Source organism: Pelophylax lessonae (assembly GCF_965119305.1).
Source record: "Pelophylax lessonae genome assembly, chromosome: 1".
In the NCBI taxonomy this organism is placed as follows: Eukaryota; Metazoa; Chordata; class Amphibia; order Anura; family Ranidae; genus Pelophylax; species Pelophylax lessonae.
The window spans coordinates 560,586,231-560,612,475 of record NC_138768.1 but is presented as its reverse complement, the minus strand read 5'-3'; the positions used below and the strand labels follow the sequence as shown (position 1 = coordinate 560,612,475).

Here is a 26,245-nt window from a genome sequence, read left to right as displayed (position 1 = left end):
AAGGTATGTATAGTAGGTATGTGGGAGGTACTATTGTTGGATTATATCATTTGTTGCTCGTATTCTCCATAGAAGAGATAAGGTCATGAAGATGTTTTTGCACCTATAGAATTAATTTTGCGTAAATTGTGAAATATATTTTGTTTACTGTATATATAAAAGGTGAAATTTTTTTTACCTTAAATATCAATTTTTGAATATTTTGTTCTGGCTAGAGTTTATTTTATTTGATACCAAGTTTCCATCACTGTATATTCTCATTTGTATGCCTGGTTGTTGTGGTAACCAAGGCAATACTATGAGATCAGTGTCAGTGGCATCCTGGGAATGGCTTTTCTCTGCTGCAGAGAGATGGTTACTTCTCTGGAGAGCCTGAGGAGTACTATGCTGATGAGCATAGCAGAAATCCATGTTAATTGCTGATTTGCCCCACATTTTTCCCTACATATGATATGCCCCATATGTGTAGAAGGTATAGGTTACACAGACTAATTTACATCAAAAGCTATTAAAGGAGGAAGGGATAACTTACTTTTCTAGCCAAGGAACTAAAAAGTTAGCATTTTTTTTTTAATTAGCATTATCATCACCATTATTCATAAATGTAATATCCTCCAAAAACTCTCTTGAAATGTACTAAACTGTAATGTAGCCGAATGTGTCTTTCCAAGTTTTTTCAATAAAGGAACCGTTTGAATTGTAAAAAAAAACTGTAATGTAGCCAGTAGTCACTATAAAAACTGCTAAAAAAACAAAATCTGAAACATAGCTACACTGCACCTTCTTTTGGGGGAAAAGATATCATTACTATGACAACAGTGAAATGATAAAAAGATTTTAGAAGCATTTTACTGAGATTTCAGAGAACATCTGTTCAGTCACATCGCTTTACATAAACAGCCTATCAAATGGATTATGCCAAGGTTGGGAACATGGACATAACACCTTCTTTTGCCAAATGACTACCTAAAAGACACTTGAAATGATAATTCGTTTTGTGGTTTTTACAAGATGAATTTGGATTATTGACTCACTAGCGCTTGAATTGATTTTTAGCTAACGTGTACTGGCTTTCAATTTGGTGACTAACTGGTTGGATGTGGTGAGTAGCTATGAGCAGGGCTTTTTCTCTCAGAGAATAGGTGCTGGAACTCCCCCACTTCGGAGTCACCCATCGTCTCCGCCCCTACCCACCTCCGAGCACCGTCCCTTGGTTCCACCCACTACCCACCTCCGAGCACCGTCCCTTGGTTCCACCCCCTACCCACCTCCAAGCACCATCCCTTGGTTTCACCCCCTACCCACCTCCAAGCACCATCCCTTGGTTCCACCCACTACCCACCTCCGAGCACTGACCCTTGTTTCCACCCCCTACCCACATCAAAGCACCATCCCTTGGTTCCACCCACTACCCACCTCCGAGCACCATCCCTTGGTTCCACCCCCTACCCACCTCCAAGCACTATCCCTTGGTTCCGCCCCCTACCCACTTCCGAGCACCATCCCTTGGTTCCACCCCCTACCCACCTCCGAGCACCATCCCTTAGCTACACTCCCTACCCACCTCCCAGCACCATCCCTTGGTTCCACCCCCTACCCCCCTCTTAGCACCATGCCTTAGTTCCACCCCCTACCTACTGTACCTCCCAGCACCAGCTAATTTAGAGAATACAGAACCAAGTATCATTTTGTTGTGCTAAGTATTTTGTATGGAATTTGTTAATGGTAACAAGAAAAGCAGTAAAATAGATCCCCTGGAATCAGCAACAATAGACCCCCCTACAACAATAGATCCCCCAGCCACAATAACCCCGTCCACAACAAAATGCCCTCCAGCAACAAGAGATTTACCCCAGCAACAATAGATCCCCCAGCAGCCAGAATCAATAGGCCATTCAGCTCACCCCACTGACCCCAGCACCCCTTTGCCATTGCATATATTCAGACTGGAGGTTCCGGAACTGCGTTCCCCCGCGTTCCCGCTGAAAAAAAGGCCTGGCTATGAGTAATGCTGGCCATACACTAGCAGAAAAATCGGTAGAAAATCTATAATGGCGATCGTTCGCCCGATATTCTTATAGTTAAAAGGTGTCGAACGATAACAACTTTACGGCCTTAAAAAATCGTTTGAGAAATTGGAAATATTTTTGCTGATCTACCGACATTCTTGTGTTTTGTGGCTGCCTCGCCCGAGAACAATCGTGCCACTATTCTTGCGCATGTGACAAAACCTTTAACCTGGAAGGTAGACATGTCTGAAAGAAATGTCTGATCCACGAAAACAAGTTTATGTAAAGTGCATAAGTTCCACGAGTTCCACAGTTCAGCCATTGCTTGGTCCATTGACTTCTCTTCCTCTTCTTAGCATTTGCCTGTTGTATAGCAATTACTCCAAGCATTGCTATGGAAATGGTACTCTCATCCAGTTGATCCATTGTTAAAGTTTCAGGAAAGAAGGTTCTTCAACAAACACACCGATCGTTCAGAAAATGAGAGTGAGTACATGTAGAGGTCACTTTCATGTCGTCATTTCCCTTGTGGTTTCACGAAAACTAATGATAAAATGCTTAATTTATGTTCATGGAACGTTTATCTTTCGAAATTTGATTGTTCCATGATGGTAGTATCTATTGCCATTCCGATAAATCGTTTGATTTTAGAAAACTCGCTCGGCCGATTTTTCTGCTAGTGTATGGCCACCATAAGAGTCTGATGAGCTCTTTTTTGCATATATGGGAAGTCTAGGAATGACCCTCTTGAAGCAGGTCAAATGCAGGTCACATGTACCTGTCAAATTCTGAATGATCTTCGAAACTGTGTACTGCATTCCCAGTGATGGGTGCCAGTGAATTGAATGTGTTCTTCTCAACATTTTCAACTTGTAGGGGAGCAAGATGATGTTCGGATAGCCCAACAACTGCTAGATACAATACTTGCAAATCACCCTTCTCCCATAGCAGTGGCAGATGCAGAACATTTTCAATAGCAAACTTTTGAGGCCTGGGCCTAAGTAGGTAAACTAAATAGACTTTGCATCCTGGCTGGTAGTCAAAAACTTGAACACTCCAAAAGTATGAAATCTCACTTAAATATTAATTATTTACAAGCCCCCTGGAGCATATCAACAGAAACTGGAATGTGCTGCAAGGTTAGATTTTCTTTTAAAGTATGGCTGGGGTCCAGCTTTAGAGGAAACTCTATAGAGAAAATATAAAAGATGCCATTACGTACTGTTCATTCTAAAAATGCTAGTTCCTTGGATGGAATGTTGTTTAAATATATATTTCCTCTTTGAATCACTAACCTGGAATGAGTGTTTTTAGATCAGCAGTTCAGGAGCTACTTCTCTGTCACACCGTTATTAGAAACTACTGAAACCAAAGTCAGCCATGACACCACCATTTTTCTGAGGAGCTCAGCAAAGGCCTCTATATACAGGAACTAGTTAAGTTTCATAATTAGAGCTAAAGGAGTGGTTCCGAAAATTAAAAGTGCTGGCTGGACTGCTTGCCTGGCTACCACCAAAACTGAACAATATACCAAAAACACCTCCCACAACTCAACAATACATACAGATTTTTCCCTTAACGTCACTGCCTGGGGCTGAGGCCCTAAATAAGGGAGTCACACTATGGGTTTAGGATTAATGCACATGGTTGCTCATTCAAAGATAAACTTTTTTTGATTTTTTTTTGGAAAATACAAGCCAATTATTTACTTCTGATGTCAGATTATCAACCATACCACCTCCCTTCCTTATCTTGCTTTGGAGCACAGATTCCCCTCCCATCCATATGCATTACAAGTGATGGTCCCCCACCCATCCATGCTGATTTTGAGGCAAGCATATCTTATTCAGCACCTCTTTTTGAAATGTAAGTGTTAGGTTAAATGTTAGGGTTGACATTAAAGAGGTTGTAAAGTCAAAGGTTTTTTTATCTTAAAGTATTCTATGCATTAAGATAAAAACCCTTCTGTGTGCAGCAGCCCCTTTCAGCCCCCCTAATCCTTACCTGAGCCCACTCTCGATCCAGCGATGTCCACGACTGTCGCAGCCATCTGGGTCTCCCCTCCTCATTGGCTAAGACACAGCACGGTGCCATTGGCTCCTGCTGCTGTTATTCAAAGTTAGTTAACCAATGAGAGAGAGGAGGCTCCATTTCTGAATGGATACACTGAGCTGTGATTCGGCTTGTGTGCCCCCATAGCAAGCTGCTTGCTGTGGGGGCACTCAAAGGGAGGGGCCAGAAGAGCCGAAGAGGGATCAGAGAAGAGGAGGATCCAGGCTGCTCTGTGCAAACCCAATTGCACAGAGGAGGTAAGTATAACATGTTTAATATTTTTATTGAAAAAAAAAAACGAGACTTTACAATCACTTTAAGGCCTCATGTTTTTACAGCTGCTGTTTTTGGCTTTAGACGTTTTTTTCTGCAGCTGATAAACTCCCCAATGTTATCCTATTTGTCCACGCACACATAGGCTATTATCAGCAGTTTTTGGCATGGACATTTTCAGGTTGGAAAAAAAAAAACAGAACTAGTGGGTTTTGAGAGGAGTTTTTCAGCTGTAAAAATGCTCTAACTCTGAAAAAAGCTGAAAATGCCAAAAAACACTGAAAAACTTGGCTATTCAGCGTTTATCAGCATTTTTGAGCCATAAGCTTTTGTGGGAGTCTAATTCTGTTAAAAAAAAGCTAAAAAAATGCTACAGCTGAAAAACGCTATGGCAAAAACATTGAAAAACTCCTGCTACAGCTTTCTACAGCTAATGCTACTGGCATTTTTATAATGTGTGCATGAGGCCTAACTGTTAGGGGGTTCAACAAACTGAATAGGATTTAAAGTCCTCAGGATTTAGTTCTTGTGTAGGATTACGTGTTAGGGTTACGTTAAAGTGACCTAGTTGCTACAAAAAAGAAAAAGTTAACACAGCCCTTAAAGGAAACATTTACTGAAAAACAGTGGCTGCCATTGCTCACCTACTTATAAAAAAGTTAGTGATCATCTATCTCTGGCTGCAATTATTCTGAATCACTAGGCTGGAACAAGCATGTAGCTACTGAAGTCCAAGGAAACTCAGATCCTGTAATCTACATACTTGTTACAGGTCAGTCACTCAAAAAGTACTGAAGTCTTTGGATCAACATGATAGCTATGCAATGAGCATTTTTCAAAAGCAGATCTCAGCTATGGCAGCCTACATCGATACTGGTTTCTTTTAATACACTGTTTTGTTCCATGGAAGGAGATATTCACACCGGTGGTGCAATGCTGTCTCATAGTCTGGACTGACTTGCAGACCTTGCACCAATAGCGCTCCTTGGCTCCTTTGCCAAGATTCACATATAGCAAAAAGCGGCCAGTGTTCAAACAGTTTGGTTTTTGGGTGACAAAACACTATTTCTTTTGATAACCTGTACTTTACTCACCAAAAGATATGTTCAGCTAGACTATGACTAGACAACAGTTTGTGTAGCTGTCATAGCTGGCAGCTAAGCAGCAACACTGGACACACATGCTGCATTCTCATTTCTGTTGTTGCCTATATTGCTGTTGTACAACCAAAAATGATAGTACTTATAGAAAATTGTTGACATTCTGCTTTTCCAAACTAAAGCATCCACCCACTCAGCAGTATCAGAATCGAGTGCTCCCCAGACTCCCAGTCTGTCTTGCACTAGCCAGAAATTATGTATTTGTAGCGGATTTTACGCATATAAATTTTAAGCCAAATGTTAAAGAGTTTTACCTTCTTATAGAGACTGTTAGGACAGCCATAACTTGTTTTATGAGATTTTTTCATAGCTTTATATTCATGAATCATGACTATACTGTACAACATTATTTAGCCAATAAAAAAATGTATATATTTTTATATATATATAGATATATATATATATATATATATATATATATAAAGATATATATGTATGCATATATGCATTTTTATATGAAAATACACTGAAAGCTATATCACAAAAAATATTGTCTATTTGAATGATATTAATAAGAATTCCCTCCTACTCTACATATGTGATCATTGTCCATCTGTTCTTCTGTTCTTAGCCAAAATGAGCAGTTTGATGATGTGGGCTCTGACACTTTTTTTTTTTTAACCACTTGCCGACTGCCCAACGACTATTTACGTAGGCAGTCAGCCCCTCACAGGCAAAGCGACGTAGTACTACGTCGCTAGCCTGTGAGGCTCTAGGGAGCGAACGCGCGCCGCCGGAGGCGCGCTCCCGCCCCCGCTCGTTCACAGACCCCCCCGCGTGTGTGCCCGGCGGACCCGATGTCCGCTGGGCACTCGTGATTATCCGTTACAGCGGGAGAAAGGCAGGCGGCTAATGTACACAAAGCCGCCTGTCATTCTCCCCTGTGTAAGAATGGAGATCACACAGTTCTGCTATGTAGGACCGTTGATCTCTGTTCTTACACAACAAGCCACATCCAATCACAGTTAGAAGCACGCCCCTAGGGACACACTTAACCCCTCCCTCTCAAAAAAGTTAACCCCTTCACTGCCAGTGTCATTTTTACAGTAACAGTGCATATGTATAGCACTGATTACTGTAGTAATGTCACTGGTAACCCCAAAAGTGTCAAAAATGTTAGTCAAGGGTCCGATCTGTCTGCCGCAATGTCGCAGTCCCACAAAAAAAATTGCAGATCGCCGCCATTACTCGTTAAAAAAAAAAACAACAAAAATATAAAAAAATGTGAAAAATATTGTTATTTTTGCAAAATTGACGCTCTTTTTTTGTTTATAGCGCATGATCAAAAAATCGCACAGGTGATCAAATACCACCAAAAGAAAGCTCTGTTTGTGGGAAAAAAAGGATGTCAAATTAGTTTAGGTACAGCGTCGCACGACCGCGCAATTGTCCGTTAAATTCACGCAGTGCCGAATTGCAAAATAGGCCCTGGTCAGGAAGGGGGTAAAATCTTCCGGGGCTTAAGTGGTTAATCATAATCTGTTGAAACCATGTCATTTTAAGTCTATTGCCATATGATAAATCAGAAAGAAATAGCCAGAGGAATAGATAGATAGCTAGGTATTGCTTTGGTCCATGCTTTGATTCCCAACAATAAAGTGTTCTCCATGTTTACATAAATTCCTTCCAAAGTACAAAAGTATACTGGTAGATTTATGACTTTTTTCCAAAATTTGCCTTAGTATACAGGAATTTTCATATGAACATTAGACCGTAAACTCTTTTTGTAGGGACTCATTTAAATAATTAAATATTCTCTGTAACACACTATGAAAAAGTGTAAGCACCATATAAGGAGGTAAAATAAATAACAGGTAGATATCATAGAGATGGCACCCCAAATTGGAGAGTAGTGATGTCACTTAGATAAAACTACTACTATGTTTAGAGGATCATACATACAGTATATAAACATAAAGCTACTTTCACCACAATATGAGAAAATTTACCAATCCCGTGCAATAAATAATTAAAAATACATACCTGTATTCAATATGCTTGGGCATAGTAGACAGACTTCATCATGGGGAATACCGTATAATCAAGAAAAGTTAATGGAAGAAGTAAATAAAATGTGAAAATATGAATTAAAGTGAAATCATTAGGAATAAAACTAAGCAGGCTAATAATATTCATGGAGACGTACAAATTTTAATAATCAGTACAAAAATGTGGAATAATTTAGGATTAATGCTGGGCTTAGCCCCCTGCAAACATACTGTATCACACACAAAAAATGAATATACTTACCGCACCGTCTTCTTTCTCCTAATTAGAACTAAAGGCAAAACTTTTACTTTTCATTTTGGATAGAGTAAGGGAGGGTTTTAACTCCTAATGTTTTTTTCTGTGCTTCATTTGGAAGATTTGCCTTAATTTCCTGTTCCATAGCCAAAACAGGAAGTTAGGGAATACAAGGTTATTACCAGGGTCATCAGAACTAGTGTCCTCATTGGATGATTTCTCCTCAACAACTGGTCCGGTGTCAACCCAAAAGTTGTGATTTTTTTTTTTTTACTTCTTTTCACTTTTGATGATAAAGTGGGTACAGACAGAGAAAAACATGACAGGTGTTCTAGTCCCTTTACACTCTATCAAATACTAAAAAAAAATTGCCTTTTAGTTACTTTAAGCTTCTCCAGGCATCAGCGTTACTCTCTGCATGAATATACAGTATCTCACAAAAGTGAGTACACCTCTCACATTTTTGTAAATATTTTATTATATCTTTTCATGTGACAACACTGAAGAAATGACACTTTGCTACAATGTAAAGTAGTGATTATACAGCTTGTATAACAGTGTAAATTAGCTTTCCCCTCAAAATAACTCAACACACAGCCATTAATGCCTAAATCGCTGGCAACAAAAGTGAGTATACTCTTAAGTGAAAATGTCCAAATTGGGCCCAAAGTGTCTCATACTCCAATCCCAGTGGATGCCGGGTTTTTGGGGAAACGTGTCACACGTTGGGTGGAGAGCCGTATTGTCACGCTGCTTGGTCCGTACTGCAGACGGCCACGCAATCTATATAAAGTGCCGTTTTGTCCTTAGTTCGAAGCGATACTTGTGGTATTGATGAACATCCCACAATTTGGCTATCGAAGCCCATTGATACTCTGTATCTGGTAAGCAGCTACCTTATTGTGTGCACACAGGGGATCTGCATGCAGCACTCGAGGGGTTAAATTAGTGAATTACCTTTACCCTGATTGCAGTCTGAAATCCTATGGACTTACCTGAAGATTTCTCATTCCAAGAGGCTTTTCACTTTGGACTTTCTTCACCTCACTCAGTACTTTATTTCTTTTATCACTCTGGTTTAAATGAAAATACGTTGTTTTTGCAACAATTTTCTCATATGTGCATATAATATTTTTATTTTTTTATTTTTTTTTATTTTTTTATTTTTTTGCTTTTTAGCAATCTATGATCAATTTTGTGTCACTATATAGTTTATGTATTTGATCACTTTTTTATTAGCACACCTCCACATATCAGTTTACATAACCATTAATGTCTTAGCCGCTGGCAACAAAAGTGAGTACACCCCAAGTGAAAATGCCCAAATTGGGCCCAATTAGCCATTTTCCCACCCCAGTGTCATGTGACTCGTTACTGTTACAAGGTCTCATGTGTGAATGGGGGCAGATGTGTTAAATTTGGTGTTAACGCTCTCATTCTCTCATACTGGTCACTGGAAATTCAACATGGTATCTCATGGCAAGGAACTCTCAGAGGATCTGAAAAAAAGAATAAAGATGGCCTAGGCCAGTGATGATGAATTCTGGCACCCCAGATGTTTTGGAACTACATTTCCTATGATGCTCAGTCACACCACAGAGTGCATGAGCATCGTGGGAAATGAAGTTCCAAAACATCTGGGGTGCCAAGGTTCGCCATCACTGGCCTAGGCTATAAGAAGATTTCCAAGACCCTGAAACTGAGCTGCAGCATGGCTGCCAAGACCATACAGTGGTTTAACAGGACAGGTTCCACTTAGAAAAGGCCTCGCCATGACCAAAGAAGTTGAGTGCACATGCTCAGCGCCATATCCAAAGGTTTTCTTTGGGAAATAGACGTATGAGTGCTGCCAGCATTTCTGCAGACGTTGAAGGGGTGAGGGGTCAGCCTGTCAGTACTCAGACCATACGCCGCACACTGCATCAAATTGGTCTGCATGGCTGTCGTCCCAGAAGGAAGCCTCTTCTAAAGATGATGCACAAGAAAGTTTGCTGAAGACAAGCAGACTAAGGACATGGATTACTGGAACCATTTCCTGTGGTCTGATGAGACCAAGATAAACTTATTTGGTTCAGATGGTGTCAAGTGTGTGTGATGGCAACCAGGTGAGGAGTACAAAGACAAGTGTGTCTACAGTCAAGGATGGTGGTGGGAGTGTCATGGTCTGGGGCTGCATGAGTGCTGCCGGCACTGGGGAGCTACAGTTCATTGAGGGAACCATAAATGCCAACATGTACTGTGACATACTGAAGCAGAGAAGAGCATGATCCCCTCCCTTTAGAGACTGGACCACAGGGCAATATTCCAACATAACGACCCCAAACACACCTCCAAGATGACCACTGCCTTGCTAAAGAAGCTAAGGGGAAAGGTGATGGACTGGCCAAGCATGTCTCCAAACCTAAACCCTTTTGAGCATCTGTGGGGCATCCCCTACTTTGGGGACAGCTATAGGTTAAAGGTGAGTATTGTATCTTGATCTGATTTTTTCAAATTTTTAAACCCTTATGTGGGCTAATTTAATTTTTCTTTTAATAGTTCCAAGAGTTGACCTTTTAAAAGTATTGGCTTATATTGACTAGTGACAAAATTTAAGGACCACTGTTAGCAAAAACATATCCTTCAGAAAAAAAATATATGTATTTTGATATAACAAGGTTTTTGCGTATGACATATGTTGAGGTTATAGGACTAGTAGGGTTAACAAGAAAATAAGGGTTAGTTTTAGATCCTGTGTCACTGAATGTGATTTATGATGCAGCATTTTCTATCCTGTGAAAGTACTGTAGAAGTGTTGTGTATGTTACAATGCCCCTGTGGGCTTCAATATGTGGGTAGAACCACCAGGACTTTAGGAAAATAATTTTTTGGCACATAACATTAAAGGAGGTAAATTGTTTTTTTTTTTTTCAGAAAATTTCAGAAATTGCTACAACAAAGATCCGAGCTGCCTTAATTTTGGAAACATTTAAAAAACAGAGGTTTACTAGAGGTGTGAATCTCAAAAGAGAAACCTCACAAGCAAAAAGCATAATAGAAAGTTTGGCTGGTCTCTTTAACATTTAAGAAAGTGGTTGTAAAGCCTAAACATGTTTTACCTCTGCATTCCATTGACTCCCAGTGCCGTCAATCAAAGTCAGTGACAAGGGGGCAGGGCCAAGTCCCACTGTGTCAATCGACGCAGCAGCAGGGCTTGGGTGCGAGCATGCTCGAATACCCCCATGGGAAGTGGCTTCCCATGGGGGCACTGGACAGATGGGAGGGGCCAGGAGCGCCGGAAGGGGACCTGAAAAAAGTAGGTTCGCTGCGGCTCAGAGTAGGTAAGTATAGAGATGTTTGTTTTTTTTTCTTTTTGTAAAATACCTTTCACAATCACTTTTACGTAGACATAGATTTAAATAGTTTTATTAGTAATAGTTGAGGTTTGGTGTGTTTTATATATACAAAGCAGCATGTATGGTATTTGGTGGGATTTTATCAGTACCAGGAAACAATAGAAAAACAATTGTTAATAAAAGACTTTAGAGTTTATTGGTACATGAATAAAATAGAATCATTAAAATATTAACACATGCCAGTTATATGATTTAGTAATCACGTAATAACATGGTATCTGTTCCTGACATGTTTCGCCGATTATGGCTTCTTCAGGGAATTTGAAGACCACTACTGATAAAAGAACTATATCAATAGACAAATTATTCGGTCATTGATATAATGGATTGCACACAACAGATCAATTTTTATTTTTATTATTTACTCTGTCCAGCCATCCCAAGCATTGGATGGCTAGACAGAGTAAAAAATAAAAATAAAAAATAAATGTGTTATCTGTATATGAACATATTGATCTGTATTGTACAAACTTTTCTTTCTGTACAGGGATAGCTATCACATACTGTAACTACAGTGAATAATGTCACAATACAATATTTATTGTAATAATGTTTCTTAATAAATAGCATACATGCACTTTGATATTACAATGTAACTGATATACAAATTTTGCTTTAGTTTGTATTTTTCAGGGTGGTAAGACTAACATTGTAAGTAGTAGGAGAACATTTATTCATGCCCAACACCATCTTGCTTTATCTCTCGACAAGGACTATGCATGGCAAAAAATTACTGGAGCTGGAGAAAGCCATGCAAGTTACAATGATGACGCAAGTATGAAGGGACACTTCATCGCCAGTGAGAGCAAACATCTCTATTGGTATTAGCGCCAGTGAGACAGGTGTGCATGATCTTACTGGTGCTGTTTGTGCACAAAGAAATGTGAGCAGTGAAATAATTAAAAAGTTTGTAATAAAAGATGAAAGAGGTAATAAACCAAAAACCAAAAATGTAATATATTGCAACTTACCAATCATTAGATCTGATGGCTGTATTAGTTTTCTTTTCTCAGGCTTTTCCCCCTCTGTTCTCACCTGGTGATCAGGCCAATAACACACCTCCTGTATTAGAGTGCCCCCGCTCTGGATGAAGAAACACAGGAGGCACTTTTGGACAGAAGCAATGTCCGTCTGGGGGAGGGAAGTGTTAGATGTACTAGCAGATTTAACTATAATAACAAACTGAAGCTGAACTCCAGCTAATACTTTATAAGCAGTTACAGCGGTTTCTTTTCCTTTTGGGATAAAGGCTTTACAAAAGTACAAAAAACTTGATCACTGTAAGCACCCCTCCTAGTGTTAAATGGTTTGTCTCATCTCTCTAACTGATACATTCAGCTGGAGAGCTTCTTTTTTGAAACACAAATGACTTACTGGCTGGATCACCAGATAAAAATAGAAGAAAGAAAACGGCCATCATTTCTGAGAATTGGCAAGCTGCAATATAATAAATGTTTGCTTTTGAGTTTAATACCGCTTTCATGTACTATTGGGTTTTTTTTTTTTTTTTTTTTTTGCTCTCTTGGTTGATAGTTAGAAGAGGGGTGAGGGGGATGTGAGAGAGGGATATGAGTGGGAGAGGGGGGAGAGGGAAAGAGAGGGTGGTGAGGGGGATGTGAGGGAGACAGGGGTGAGAGAGGGGGGTGAGGGAGAGAGGAGATGAGACAGAGAGAGGGGTGAGAGAGAGTGATATAGAGGGTGTGAGAGAGAGACCCCCTAGCCCTGCCAAGGTGCTATCATCCTGCCTGCATCTCGAAGACGCCACTTCCCTGCTCCCTGCCACCACCAGACTGAGACTGTCCATAACAAGGGACTCAATGAACAGCTGCTTTGGGCCCCACAATAATGACTGGGCCCAGGGCAGCTACCCCTTTTGCCCCGCATTAAAGACAGCCCTGGGTGCAATGCTATTTTCTCTGATTAGCACACAATGTGTCATTAATACTGTGACCATGTATATTTGTAGCACTGATCACTGTAACAATGTCACTGGTCTCCAAAAATTGTGACTTTTTAGAGAAGCTAGAGAAGGCAAAATTAGTCACAATTCTGCAGAGAAACCAATCAGCTTCCAGGTTTTATTTCTAAGGCTTAATTAAACAGGCTGAGTTTAGAAGCTCATTGGTTTCTCTGCAGAATTGTGACAAATTTTGCCCCCTCTCGCTTTAGTAAATAAACCCCTTAGTGTCCGATCTGTCCGCTGCAATATCGCAGTCCTGCTATAAGTCGCTGATCACAGCCCTTACTAGTAAAAAAGTAAAAAAAAATCTATAAATCTATCCCATAGTTTGTAGACGCTATAACTTTTGTGCAAACCAATCAATATATGCTTATTGGGATTTTTTTTTTACCAAAAACATGGAGCAGAATACATATTGCTCGAAATTGATGAAGAAATTTGAATTTTTACATTTGTTTATTGGTTATGTTTTCTAACAGAAAGTAAGAAATATTGTTTTTTTTTTCAAAATTGTCGTTTTTTTTTTTTTTTGTTTATAGCGCAAAAAATTAAATCCACAGAGGTGATCAAATACCACCAAAAGAAAGCCCTATTTGTGGGGTAAAAAAGGACATATATTTTATTTGTGTAAAGCATCGATTGACCGCGCAATTGTCAGTTAAAATAAGGCAGTGCCGTATCGCAAAAAATGGCCTGGTCATGAACGTGGGTAAATCTTCCAGAGCTGAAGTGGTTAATCTTCCAGAGGTCAAGGGTAGTAACCAGCACTTGGGACCAGAGTGAACACTTTACATATTGCAGAATGTACATATGGGGAGCCATGTTTAATCATCTCGGGCAGGGTTCCATCCATCCCACTGGCTTTTTTAGTTTGCAGGTGTTGGATTTTCTGTTATTTCTACTAGTGTAATCGGTACATCTGAATGTTGCATATACAGCATTGAGGCACTGGCTATGTGTTCATTTTAAAAAGTCATATGTGTGTATGTAGATCCATGCAATCAATGTGGATCACAACCCAGTAATTTGTTACTGTCTACAAACAACCTACAAAGTAGGTTAGTTACAAAATGCCATATACAAAAAAACTTCTATGCAGAAATCTTTTGTGACAAAAATTCCAAAATACCATGAGCAAAAAAACCCATATGCAAAAATGTATTATTTATTATTGATTTACATACAATTTAAATGAAATATGAATTAACCATATATATTTAACTCAGTATTGCATAACTTTATATACCAACCTTAAGATGACAGCTCAGCCACTAAGACTCAAGCTGAATAAACAAATCAGACTTTAAATTTATTTAACACAAATGTCCCTTCTTATTCTTTAAACAAGAGCGACCCCACCGCATAACAGAGCCACGACAAGGGAAGGGGGGGGGTGGTAAGTTCCGCTGGTTGATCTCCTCAGGCAGTGGCTTCGGCAGCCCCGAGTGGGCCCCCAAAAAGTCCCGGGTCCCCTATTCCTAATGACAATTATTAGCCCCAAGTCCCAAGGCCTGGGGTTGGCCGGGAACTCAGGGATTAGCTGTCTGCCCTGGAGCTGCTTTGCAGGGCTACCTCTGAAGAGGAGGGGGAGCGCCACCGATTAACAAAGAGCGGGGATCTCCAGCTTACCTGGCGCAGCAAAGTGTCATACGAAGTCCTGCCTCTTGGACTGCCTCCTATGATGGACGTCTCACTGGTCCAATGCCAGGACATGTAAAGTCCATCATAGGAGCTGGTCCAGGAGGCGGCCTATAGTGTGGCAACGGCCGCATGGCGCAGGGTAAGCGGAAGATCCCCACTCAGTGTAAATTGGCTGCTCTCCTCTCCCCATGCAGTGGCAAGACTGCGCTGATAGGCACTGACATGGTTACGTTAATGGGCACTGGCAAGGCTGCGTTGATGGGCACTGTCTGACCAGGCTGCATTGATGGGCACAGGTAAGGCTGAGCTGATGGGCACTGGCATGGCTGCCTTGATGGGCACTGGCAAGGCTGCTCTGATAGGGACCGGGTGAGGCTAAGCTGATGGGCACTGTCTGATCAGACTGCATTTATGGGCACTGGCAAGGGTGCACTAACGGGCACTGGCAAGGCTGTGTTGATGGGCACTGGCAAAGCTGTGTTGATGGGCAATGTTTGATCAAGCTGCATTGATGGGAACTGGCAAGGCTGCCTTGATGGGCACTGGCAAAGGCTGCACTGATGGGCATGGGTGAGACTGGGCTGATGGGCACTGTCTGATCAGACTGCATTGATGGGCACAGGTAAGGCTGAGCTGATGGGCACTGATCAGGCTGCATTGATGTGCACTGATTGGGCTGAATTGATGGGCACTGATGAGGCTTCATTGATGATTTGATGGGCACTGGTGAGGCTGCATTGATGGGCATTGGTGAGGCTGAGCTGATGGGCACTGATGAGGCTGCATTGATGGGCACTGATGAGGCTGAGCTGATTGGCATTAGTGAGGCTGAGCTGATGGGCACTGGCCACATTTAATAGCGAAAGACAATGGGGAGTATTGGAAGGCCCCATAAATAAAAAAAAAGTAGAGAATTCCTCAAAATAAAAACAAGATAAGGAGCACCCTATCTAGACAGGTAGACATCTATCAAAATAAAATTTTCCTTAAAAATTAAAACCTAACGAGTTAAAACAGCCAAGGTGTATTGGAAGAAGCCTAAAAGCAGATTTTATATCTGCTTTAGCCAATAAAGCATTGTCACCCAATAACCTAATTTTTTTAACCTCATTCTCAAAAGATGTGTACGAATATATCATCATCTATCTGATTGTGCCCGTTGTACCATGTACTTGTATGAGAAAATCGATCCTTGATGGAAAGACCGATGATGAATCAAATGGTAAGTATTTGGCTCTTTTTTAGGCACTAGCCCCAAAGGTGACAAGCGAAAATTTATAAAAGGAGGATAATCTAAAGGGCCAGACATTTTACCTTCCAAAACCTCAGTATCTATTTTTTGTTTAACCACTAAAGGCAACTCAGAGACAGATTTTAAATGATTTACCATAGAACAACTGCAATCTGAATAAGGAGGAATTAAAAAAAAAATCCTTCAGAAAAACTTCTAGATAGAAGATCCGCTGTCTGCTGGTTTGGACAGCACAGAAGCCAAGGAAGCATGCTTGCCACTTTCATTGGCATAGTGGCTTTTAAAAAAAGTCTTTATTAGGTTGTTGTTGGTTGGCTGATTACATTTTATGAAAGCACTTTGACACAGCATGGGAGCCTGCGCACAGAGCAGGGGAGAGTTTGTATTTACATGTAGTGGGCCATCTGTACTGGCTATCGTTAAAGGCGAAACATATACCTTTTCTGTATGAAAATGCTAAGGAGTTTTGCACATTACCTGTTCTTGTCCTGGGAAAGCTCTGCTTCTGTGGAAGGAAAAGTTTAAGCCACAAACCCACATCTTTTGAACCCTACTGTAAATGCAGATATACCGCTATCTTTTGACTAAAGGCCTCATCGTATGAGAACCAAAAGAAACCACCAAAACTCCTATATGTCTCCTGTATAATGTCAATATGTTGAAAAAGTCCTGGACTTCTGTCCAGATATCTTTCACATAGCACGTTGGCATATATACAAAACCCCTGTAACCAATTTGAAAAAGACTTGGTCACCAATCTGCATCGTTCCTCCTCTGTCTTATCATTTTTTTCCAATTTGGAAATAAATTCCTTTGATGGAAAAAGCGACAAAAAATCAATGAAATCTCCTTTACATATCTTCTCCTTAATAATAGATGATACATGGAAGCCCAAATGGGGACAACAAACAAGGCAAAGACTCTTTTAAACAAGTTTCAGGTACCCCACTAGACATACAGGCAGGTATCGCCATTGGAACCATATGAGGAATACCAGCAGACTGAATAAATTCAATATTATTTGAACTATTTGCTGCTGACCAAATAACAGCAGATGGTTCTCTATTTTTTAGATGTAGCACCCTCCTAGGTAGGTGCTAGAGAGAGGAAGTATAGTTTTGAATCCTGTCTGCTTACCAGAGGGATTGCAGATATTGTTCTCTGCCTACCAGAGAGCAGGATCTGTTAGTGAGGTCTGCTCAATGTGCTCAGGTGCAACTCAGTCTGTGTAAAGAACAAAAAGAGGGCGCACTGACCGTGTGCATTACTCAAATGAAGTTTATTAAAATGATATAAGAGGAATTATACTTGCAAACATAAAAAAGTAAAAAAGCATATCAATCTACATATGGACTCAAAGTAACCAGGTCATCGGGACAGTGTCCAGCACGCCGGAGGACCTGACGGGTTTCGGGGGGGATCCCCTCTTCTTCAGAGCAGCTTCAGATGCAGCTCAGTCTGTCTGCAGAGTGTTTCACACGGGTTCAATAGGGAGGCATGTTGGACAGTGGGAGGAAACCTGACAAATGAGTGCACAAGTGTTGATACAGTCCTGGTGATTTGACAGAGGAAAGTGCCTCTGTGCATGCTGGGATACTGCATAAATGCCAGGAGCACATGTGCTAATGGTCTTTCTGCTGGATAGCGGAGTCCCTACTATAAATATACTAAAGGATATTTAGTATACATAACTAATACCCAAAAAATACCACTAGAGGGAGACCACTAAAGGGTTATAGTGGGGATTTTTATATCAGTAATAGCAAACAGATATTATTATAAAAAAAAGAAGATTTTTAAGAATGTTGCAGGGGTTTTAATAAATGCTATTGTTAAACTGGAGGTTGCAAAACAGGAGATATCAGTCCAGAATATATCACCAAGCAATTTGTTTTTGGGGTAAATACGGCGCTGGTTACAGCTAAAGAAAACTTCTGCCAGTGGGTGCCGCATCTGGTGAGTAGCCCCCTTACACCAAGGTGGAGTATGAGCACAAGCGTGATGGAAATAGAGAATACAATCAAGCACGGGATGTCGAAGATACCCAATTATACATATGTAGAGAATCAATTGGTTACAATGTTATAAATATACTTTATGTATACATCATTATTCATAATTTTTATTATATGCACTGTTTTTAGTATATTTATGTTGATATTTGTCAAATTTAAACCAATCACCACACAGTTTTTTTATATGTACTTCAGAGAGAGGGATGCCAGAGTGAAAGATACCTTGAAGAGCTCTTACAGAGACTCACAAGTAAGGCAAGCATTGCTCAGACTCCAGCAAGAATAGCTTGCCGCCAGGAGAAGATGTGTTGCCTCGGTGTTACAGAAGGAAAGGACACTGTGAACACCAGTCGGGTGGACTCCGCATTGCTTCATCCTAACTTGTGGGTCTGACTAGAGTAGGAGAGAGTCAGTGCCCTGGTATATGAGAGGGACTGTGCCTATTACTAGTCAAAAATGGTTCCCAGATGAAACTTGTGATAATGTGTTTAGATTGGCAGGAATTATTCTGTTTTGTCTATTACAGAGCAAAGAGTCATAGGGGGCCGGCAGTGTTGGAGATCTGTACGGGAATGCTAGCATCAGAGATTTTGTGGGTGAGAAGGTCTTCTCTACAGAGAGGACAGTCTCACCATAAGAAGGTAGGATGTAATTACCTTTTCCTTTGCAGGCTTACAGAGGACAGACTGGCCATGGAAGGGCCTCCCACTGTCTGTTTGTACATATGTAAAATTGCATTTGTAGTTTAGTCAGTTAGGATGTTTACCTTCTCCTGTCAGGCAGATTTTTGTTTGGCAGGGGGGTGCATTGATTCAAATGCCCCCGGTATCTTCCCTGTGTAAATATTGTACAGCAGAGATATATATTTTTTCACTTAATTTATTGTATTCACTGGCCACATATGGGGTATGCTCCATGGCCCTGTACATATATTATTTCCCTTTTCCCCTTTCCAAGTTCGTGGGATACTCCTTGTACATTTTGTACAGGTATTTTTGTAGGGGCAGATGCCCAGGGCCAGTGAGGACATGGCTCAGTTTGGCGGGGGGGGGGGTGGATATAGCACCCTCCTAGGTAGGTGCTAGAGAGAGTAAGTATATTTTTTAATCCTGTCTGCTTACCAGAGGGATTGCAGGTAAATCCATATTGTTCTCTGCCTACCAGAAAGCAATATCTGTTAGTGAGGTCTGCTCAATGTGCTTTGGTGCAACTCAGTCTGCAGAGTGTTTCACACTGGTCCAATAGAGAGGCATGTTGGACAGTGTATAAATGCCAGGAGCACATGTGCTTGGGGTCTTTCGGCTGGACAGCAGTGTCCCGGAGGGAGGGGGCGGCTGCTGCCTCCTCTGTAGAGGTGCCATGCAGCCTCAGGTAGTCAACCTGAGGGCCTAAAGAGAGCTAGAGAGGAACTGAATCCAGAGGTCCTGTGAAGCTGATTGGAAGGGGAGACACTGAGGGATCTAATTCTGCAGTACAGATCTGTGTAAAGGAGCCTGACCAGAAAGGGGCCACCCTTGCAGCTAGAAGAGACAGTGGATGGGTGTCAGTAAAGGGGATGCAAGTGAGTGTACTGAAGAGAATGTAGATCACCAAGTCTATTGCTGGAGAAAGAGAGCAAGGAGACTTAACCCTTTCCATACATGTGGCAGTATGGTTCAAGCAGTGCAGCTGCTTCCACAAACAACCTGGTGAGGCCAAGTGAGAGTTGTCCTTATCCTATATACATAGTTCCTGATGGAGTATTCCACTAGTCCCTTCTCCCATCCAAGTTAAAAAATAAACACCAAAAATCAACATCCCTGGACTGTTTATTGAGCAACGAGCCATTGGGAGTAAGGATGGATGTGTAAATTGTACCCTAAGTGACTGTGTGCTGGTAATCAGATGGGGCCAAATAAGTCATCATACAGCAAGCCCCATGGGGACAGTGCTACATATAGAATTAAAAGAAGAATTGTCAGATAAGGGGGATAATGGGATATTGCTGCAATGCAGCGAGCCCCTGGATTTTATTTTGTTATAGTAATTTTATTTTTTTGCCTAAAACTGCTCTTAAAGTGTTTGTTACCCCAACATTTCATATTCCTGATATGTGCCCGCTGTACCATGTACTTTTATGAGAAAGTATCCTGTTCTCTTCCTTTTGCTTCCCTGGTGTTCCTGCCAGTCCCTCTGCTTTCCTATTATAAACTGACCATACTAAGTAGGAGAACACACCATGGTCAGTTCTCTAGCTCTCCTCCATTGATCAGACTTTTCCTGACGCACCCCTCCTGCACAGCTTGTCACTGGAAAGCCCAGTGTGCTGCTGCTTCTCCTCCCCCCAGCTGTTATGCAGCTGTGAACAGATGGAATGTGAATAAGGGAATAAAGGCATGAATCATGCTGAACAAAAAAAATAGTGAGCGTTCTACGTGAAAAACAAGCCCTATTCGAGAAAATATGGTCCCCCTGGCTAACATACCTACAGGTCCCTGATACATAGAGTTAGTTACCTGGACGACCGATAGAAGGTTCCTGGATGGATTCCCCCTTCTCTTTTATTTCTTTCCTTCTTTTCTTTCACCTCTTTAACTTATGCCAATCTTGGTACTATGCCCCTATGGACCTTTTGCTTCCCCTTTTCACCCAGACACACCCGGGTGTACTGTTGGATGCAGGTTCCCCCATAAGGGACAGTTGTAAAGCTTGATTGTTGATAGAGCCTTACTTATTACACACCATGGGTAAGAGGCTCCATTGCCACCCAGGCCTACCTTTTGTGGTTTTATGTTGGTAAGGTTGTTTATCTGTGTTCGCACTGTTTAGCATACATACAATACAATGGGTGGTGCTTGTTGAATGGTGGCCTCGCACTATTCAGGAAGTTCAAATGTTCTACCAGTAATTTATAATTAGTAACTGTCCTGACTTGTATACTAGTTTTAGTGTGTTGGGACCCTCATAGTAGACCTAACCTGCGTGTTATGGTCTTCAAAGGTTTCTATTAAACCCTGCACTTGTATGTTTCCTATTTTACATGCTCGGAGCATGCTCGGATTGTTCGCTGCTCTACCAAACGATCCCTTTTTTTTCCCTTGTTTACTAAAACAATAATAAAAACTATTGAAACAGAAAAAGGGGAATAAGGCTCCATTCACACTTAAGGCTCCATTCACATTACCGCGACTTGTCAGGCGACTTGTCAGGCTGACAAGTCGTGGTCCCTCGCGGTCCATGCAGTGCTACAGGACCCGTTCTAATAGACTTAGAAAAAGGGTTGTGTACTACTTCGGGGCGACCTCGGAGCGACTTGCATAGACATTCATTATATGAAGTCCGTGCAAGTCGTTCCGAAGTCGCGGTGCACGGGACTTCAAAGGTCGCCCCCGAAGTCGTGCAGAAGTCGTGCCGCTGCAGTGTGAATGCGGTCTAAAGGTATTGTTTTTTTTATATATATATCTATACAAAAATGTTTTACCTTTCATTTCTGTTTTAAACTGAATGGGTTGGTTGTAAAGGTGATCGTTTACAATCACTTTAAGTAGGAAAACCTAAAATCGTTGAGAAGAGCCTTGTCACTGACCTGCAAAACATAAAATTTTAAAAAATGTGTTCTCAAACATGCTGCTGCACTTAAACGTAGTCTACTGATACCTAATGGGTCATTCATCTTAAACAACAACCATATAATACATATTGTAAACAATACTGTATATGAGTTCATCTACAGCATCTTAAATGTTTCAGGAATTTCATACTACGTGTTAAACGTACCCTATAAACACACTGATTGGACTAAAAAAACAATGCTCGTTTGCTTATTAATTTGTGCCAAATGAATTATTTACATGGGGAAAGGGGTCATCTCAACACAGATAAGAGAACCAATGGTTGGATAACCCACATACACATCACTCTGGATATTTGCATTACTCAGTCTTTACACACACATGCTCCCTCCCTCTTCTCTCTCCCTCCCCAATGACCAGCTGTGCCTAGTACACTTATTATAGCTGGCTGTGCTGATAACATACGCGAAAGAACAGGAAAGGGAGTGAGACTGAAAGCAAGAAAAAAAAATCATCCGAAAACAGCCATGAAATCAAGAAGAGACAGACTGAAAATCCCCTCGTTGACGTTAGAGTGAGTATCCACATATGTCTAGAATTTCCTTTGGCTGGCTGGGAGGTACTACTGCACATTGGATTATTGCATACATGGAGATAGATTCATGGGTTTTTTTGGCTATAGGAAATCAAACAGCTGTTGCAGGCTAGTCTAGCATTTATTCATACTGTACGCTGCGTTGCATGTAAAATGGAGATTTTTTGTCTTGCTTTTGAAACATTTTTAGATTTTAAACCACAAGAAACAGGCTGTTTTTCTTCTGACTGACAGTAGCTTAAATAATCAAACATAGCAAATGTCCTTGACATTCATTTAGTAGTTTTAATTTTCCATTGGAGAAGACAGCCCTTTTTGATAAGGTTTACCTTGAAAATTGCTTTACAGGAATAAGCCTTTTTTGACAGATGACAAGTAAACAATATAGTTTTCAACAACACATGTGATAACTAACACCGACTGATCACAGTGAAAAGCTTCTAAAAAAAAAAAATGGCAACAATATAAATTTGTACGGATATAAATACATGTTGGGACTAAAGCTGTCCATACATGGATCTGTTTTTTTTCTTTTTTGATCAGCGGGCTGATTGGAAAAAAAAAAAACAAGTCACAAATGAGTCTGTCAGATTAATTAGGATAAGGTTCTCTTGTCAAGTTACCTTGGGTAAAATTTGTACCATTCAATTGTACACATTTCTTTCTATCATTAAGACTGTCCGTCTCTTCTGTTTAAAGACACTTTGAACTAAGAAAAATTGCAAATAATTTCTTATGGCAAAGTTTGTCATTTATAAATTATACAGACACATTCTTACAAATTAGATGATGGTCTTAAAAGGAGACATATATATATATATATATATATATATATTGAAGCTATTTAAAAATGTGTATTTTCTTTTCTTACCAAAATGTTTATTTGGCAAAGCACCAAAAAAAAATCTATATATATATATATATATATATATATATATATATATATATACATATATATATATATATATACATATATATATATATATATATATATATATATATATCATATATAGCCCATTTTTAGAACACTTATTCAAGCTGCTTACCCATTTTTTTAACTTTCTAGTTAAAGTTTTGTTAGAATATAAAAAAATTAGATAGGGCAGGTAAAAAAATAAAGGCATAAAGGGCATACACAATTTGTATAACAGCAAGGCAATATTCATAAGGGAAGTTCTTACCCAAATTTTTAGGTAGTTATTACTTACTAACAGCACCCATAGCAACAGGTTCAGATTTGATTGCTTTCATTTGAGAAACTCAAAAGACGTTTTTACCCCACTTTTCGAAAATAAGCCCTTTTTTTGACACCTGTATATGTATTGGATTACTACTGCTGTCAGAAAAAGTTCTGTGTTGGCCCATAGCAAATTTCTTTGGATTTTGACAATCTGAAAAGACAACAAAGGAACTGATTAATTGCTATGGGGCTTGCACAGATTGTTTTTGCAGTAAGAACTATGTAGTGAGTAAGCACATCTGTACGTTTTCAATTTATGTGTGTACGTTTGTTTACTAGAGCTTTGACAGCATGTGTATTTTCAACCTCCACATACGTGTATGTGTTCACATTGTATTTTGGACAAGTCTGATTTTCGTTATACTTCTAGTCTTTAACAGTAAAGACTGTAAACAGGGCAGAGAAAAGCATAGTTACAGCTAAATTGGATCTTAAAACATGCAGTGAAAGAGGATCTTACTGCAACGGTACAGATGGGGGTTACCATGGAGACAGAATCTTCCATCCTGGAAAACACCCTTCCATTTATAACTTAGCCTAATACAATCACCTTTACAAATATCACACACTGTCTCACAGTAAAACCTCATGCTATCATTAAATTCTTAGCATATATTTGCAGAAAATGTCATGTTTTCTGCTTTGTTAGATTTGTTTAACGTGTTTTTTTTTTTTTATTATACTGTATATTTAATATTTATATTGAGCGTAATGAGCATGGTTTCCCAAAAAATATTTTCTGTTTACTATCAGCATCAACCCTAATTTTCACAGGAGTCTATGCAGCCATGTCAACCCTATAATCCAGGGAGTCACCCTGCATGGCCTACAAGTTTACCTTGATTCCCCTCTTTCACCAAACATCTGACCCAGCCCCTCTTCCCCGCACAGCTGCCCGGTGATCTGTATTTTGCAGGACAGCCATGATATGCTCAAAGAAAATGCATAAATGTGTATATTGCTGTTTTGGTTACAGCTCCTAAAACGTTGACAACATTTACTAATGGACATTGCCTAGTACCACTGTATTTTTCTGAATATAATTCTTTGTTTTTGTTCTTTGTATGTTTGCTGTTTGTAATTTTTAGTATCTCTTCCTTTTCTCTATGTAGGGATGTTGTATACAGTAAACCCCCGCTCCATCGCGGTTCAGTTTTTGCGGTCCCGGTATATTGCGTTTTTTTTTGTAATGTTATTTTACTATATAAATCATTAAAAATGAAATATTTTTGTGTTTTCCATAGCTCTTGCTATGTCTCTCAGTATCTTTTATGTGTTTAAATGAGTTTCTATTGTTTTAAAAGTGTGTTTAAAGACCTTAAAATGCTTTTACACGTACAGTGACAGTAAAAAAAACATGCCTACAATGCATTTTAATAGGGTTTTTCTATTTCGCGGATTTTCACTTTTCGCGGCTGGGTCCGGAACATAACCCCCGCAATGGAGGGGGGTTTACTGTAGTACCTTTTCTCTTGTCCTTTATGCTGGCATCAATTCTTGGTGATTGTTCTTTTATATGAATGGATGCTGCACAGTAGAACTTCTCTTATACAGTATTATGAGTGTCATTTTTAGTATCTTGTTATTAATTATGTCTGGATGCTGCACAGTAGCACTTTCCTTGTCCAGCTGGGTGTAATTCTCAGTATCTATTCTTATATTGTATGGATGGAGGCTGCACAGTAACACTTCTTTTTACCTGTATGCTGGGTGTTAAGCTGGCCATAGATGCATTAAAATCAGCCAGGTCAGCGTGGAGGGCCAAATTTCAATCTTTCTATGGCAGTCCCTGCTCAAGAGAAGTCAATCTAATGATTGGCTTCTGTTGAACAGGAATGTTCAACTTCTGTCAAACGGGAGTCCCCACTGCCAAAATACAGTAGCACAGTGTGGAAGATCCCTCTATCCACCTCGCTTGTGTGGATGGGGGAACCCATTTGTTTTTTCTTTATCAGCTGATTGGGAAAAATAATCCATCTATGGCCAACTAAGTATGGGTATGTTCTCTGTGTCTGTCCTTCTGCCTGCATGAATGCTACACTGTACTACTGCTTCTGTTTTGCTCTCTTTGTCTACAGCATGGTACCACTTCCTAAAAGTCATTTTTGACCTCTGCCTTCATTTCTAAGTGCACTGCACAATTTATTTTGTCTGTTCAGTAACTCCTTTTTTACTGTGTGTATTTGTAAGTGCCCTCTTTAAGCACACCCCTTAAATAATTTAGCCTCAACCAGCTTTTGCCACCGTACCTGCCACTCCTTTTCACCCTATAAACTGCTCTCCCAGGTTTCAATTGACCTTAAATTTACTAGTGAAGAATAGGACTACTTAGAAATACCCTCTGTTTTATAGCAACATATACCTTGGGGTTAACAACCCAGATTGCCCCCCCATTGCCAATAATTGGGGTTGATGCCGTTCATGATGCCGGGGTTGATGCCGTTCATGACTGTGTGATTAATACTGTGAGATTTATGCTGTTACCACTTCTGTTACCGGAGCTCATAATATACTTCCCCGTCATGGGGCTTTTTTAACTACCCTTTCACTATATTTTGTGTCATGTTAATAAAGGAATATTTTTATAGAAATATTTCCATGTCTACCTGACTACCATTATTGCTGCCTAAAAACCCTTTGGGGGTTGATACCCACGGTATCATTTGTCTTTAGTAGTATTACTGGGTGAGCAGCCACTCCACTGACAGTGTTGTCAAAAACAACCCAGATACATACATGCTATACAAAAGAGTATACAAGCATAATTATGACAGGTCTACTAAAAACTCACACAGTGCTTTTAAATTACTCCCTCTAAAAAAAAAAAAAAAAACGTAGCTATATGCCAAATTAAAGTA

At 40.2% G+C, this 26,245-nt stretch overlaps 1 protein-coding gene across 8 annotated transcripts in view; it reads left to right on the top strand.

Annotated features, from left to right (window-relative positions):
• MAST3 (microtubule associated serine/threonine kinase 3) overlaps positions 1 to 26,245 on the top strand; it is a 365,799-nt gene that overhangs the window by 121,245 nt on the left and 218,309 nt on the right. For 4 of the 8 annotated variants that reach the window (XM_082260634.1, XM_082260642.1, XM_082260637.1 and 1 more), the window contains exon 1: positions 21,969 to 22,126. The exons of the other annotated variants lie outside the window; for them this stretch is intronic. In XM_082260634.1, coding sequence (XP_082116760.1) covers positions 22,080 to 22,126 — 47 coding nt within the window. In that variant the 5' untranslated portion in view covers positions 21,969 to 22,079. Of the gene's footprint in view, positions 1 to 21,968; positions 22,127 to 26,245 lie in introns of those variants that run through there. 8 annotated transcript variants of the gene reach the window in all.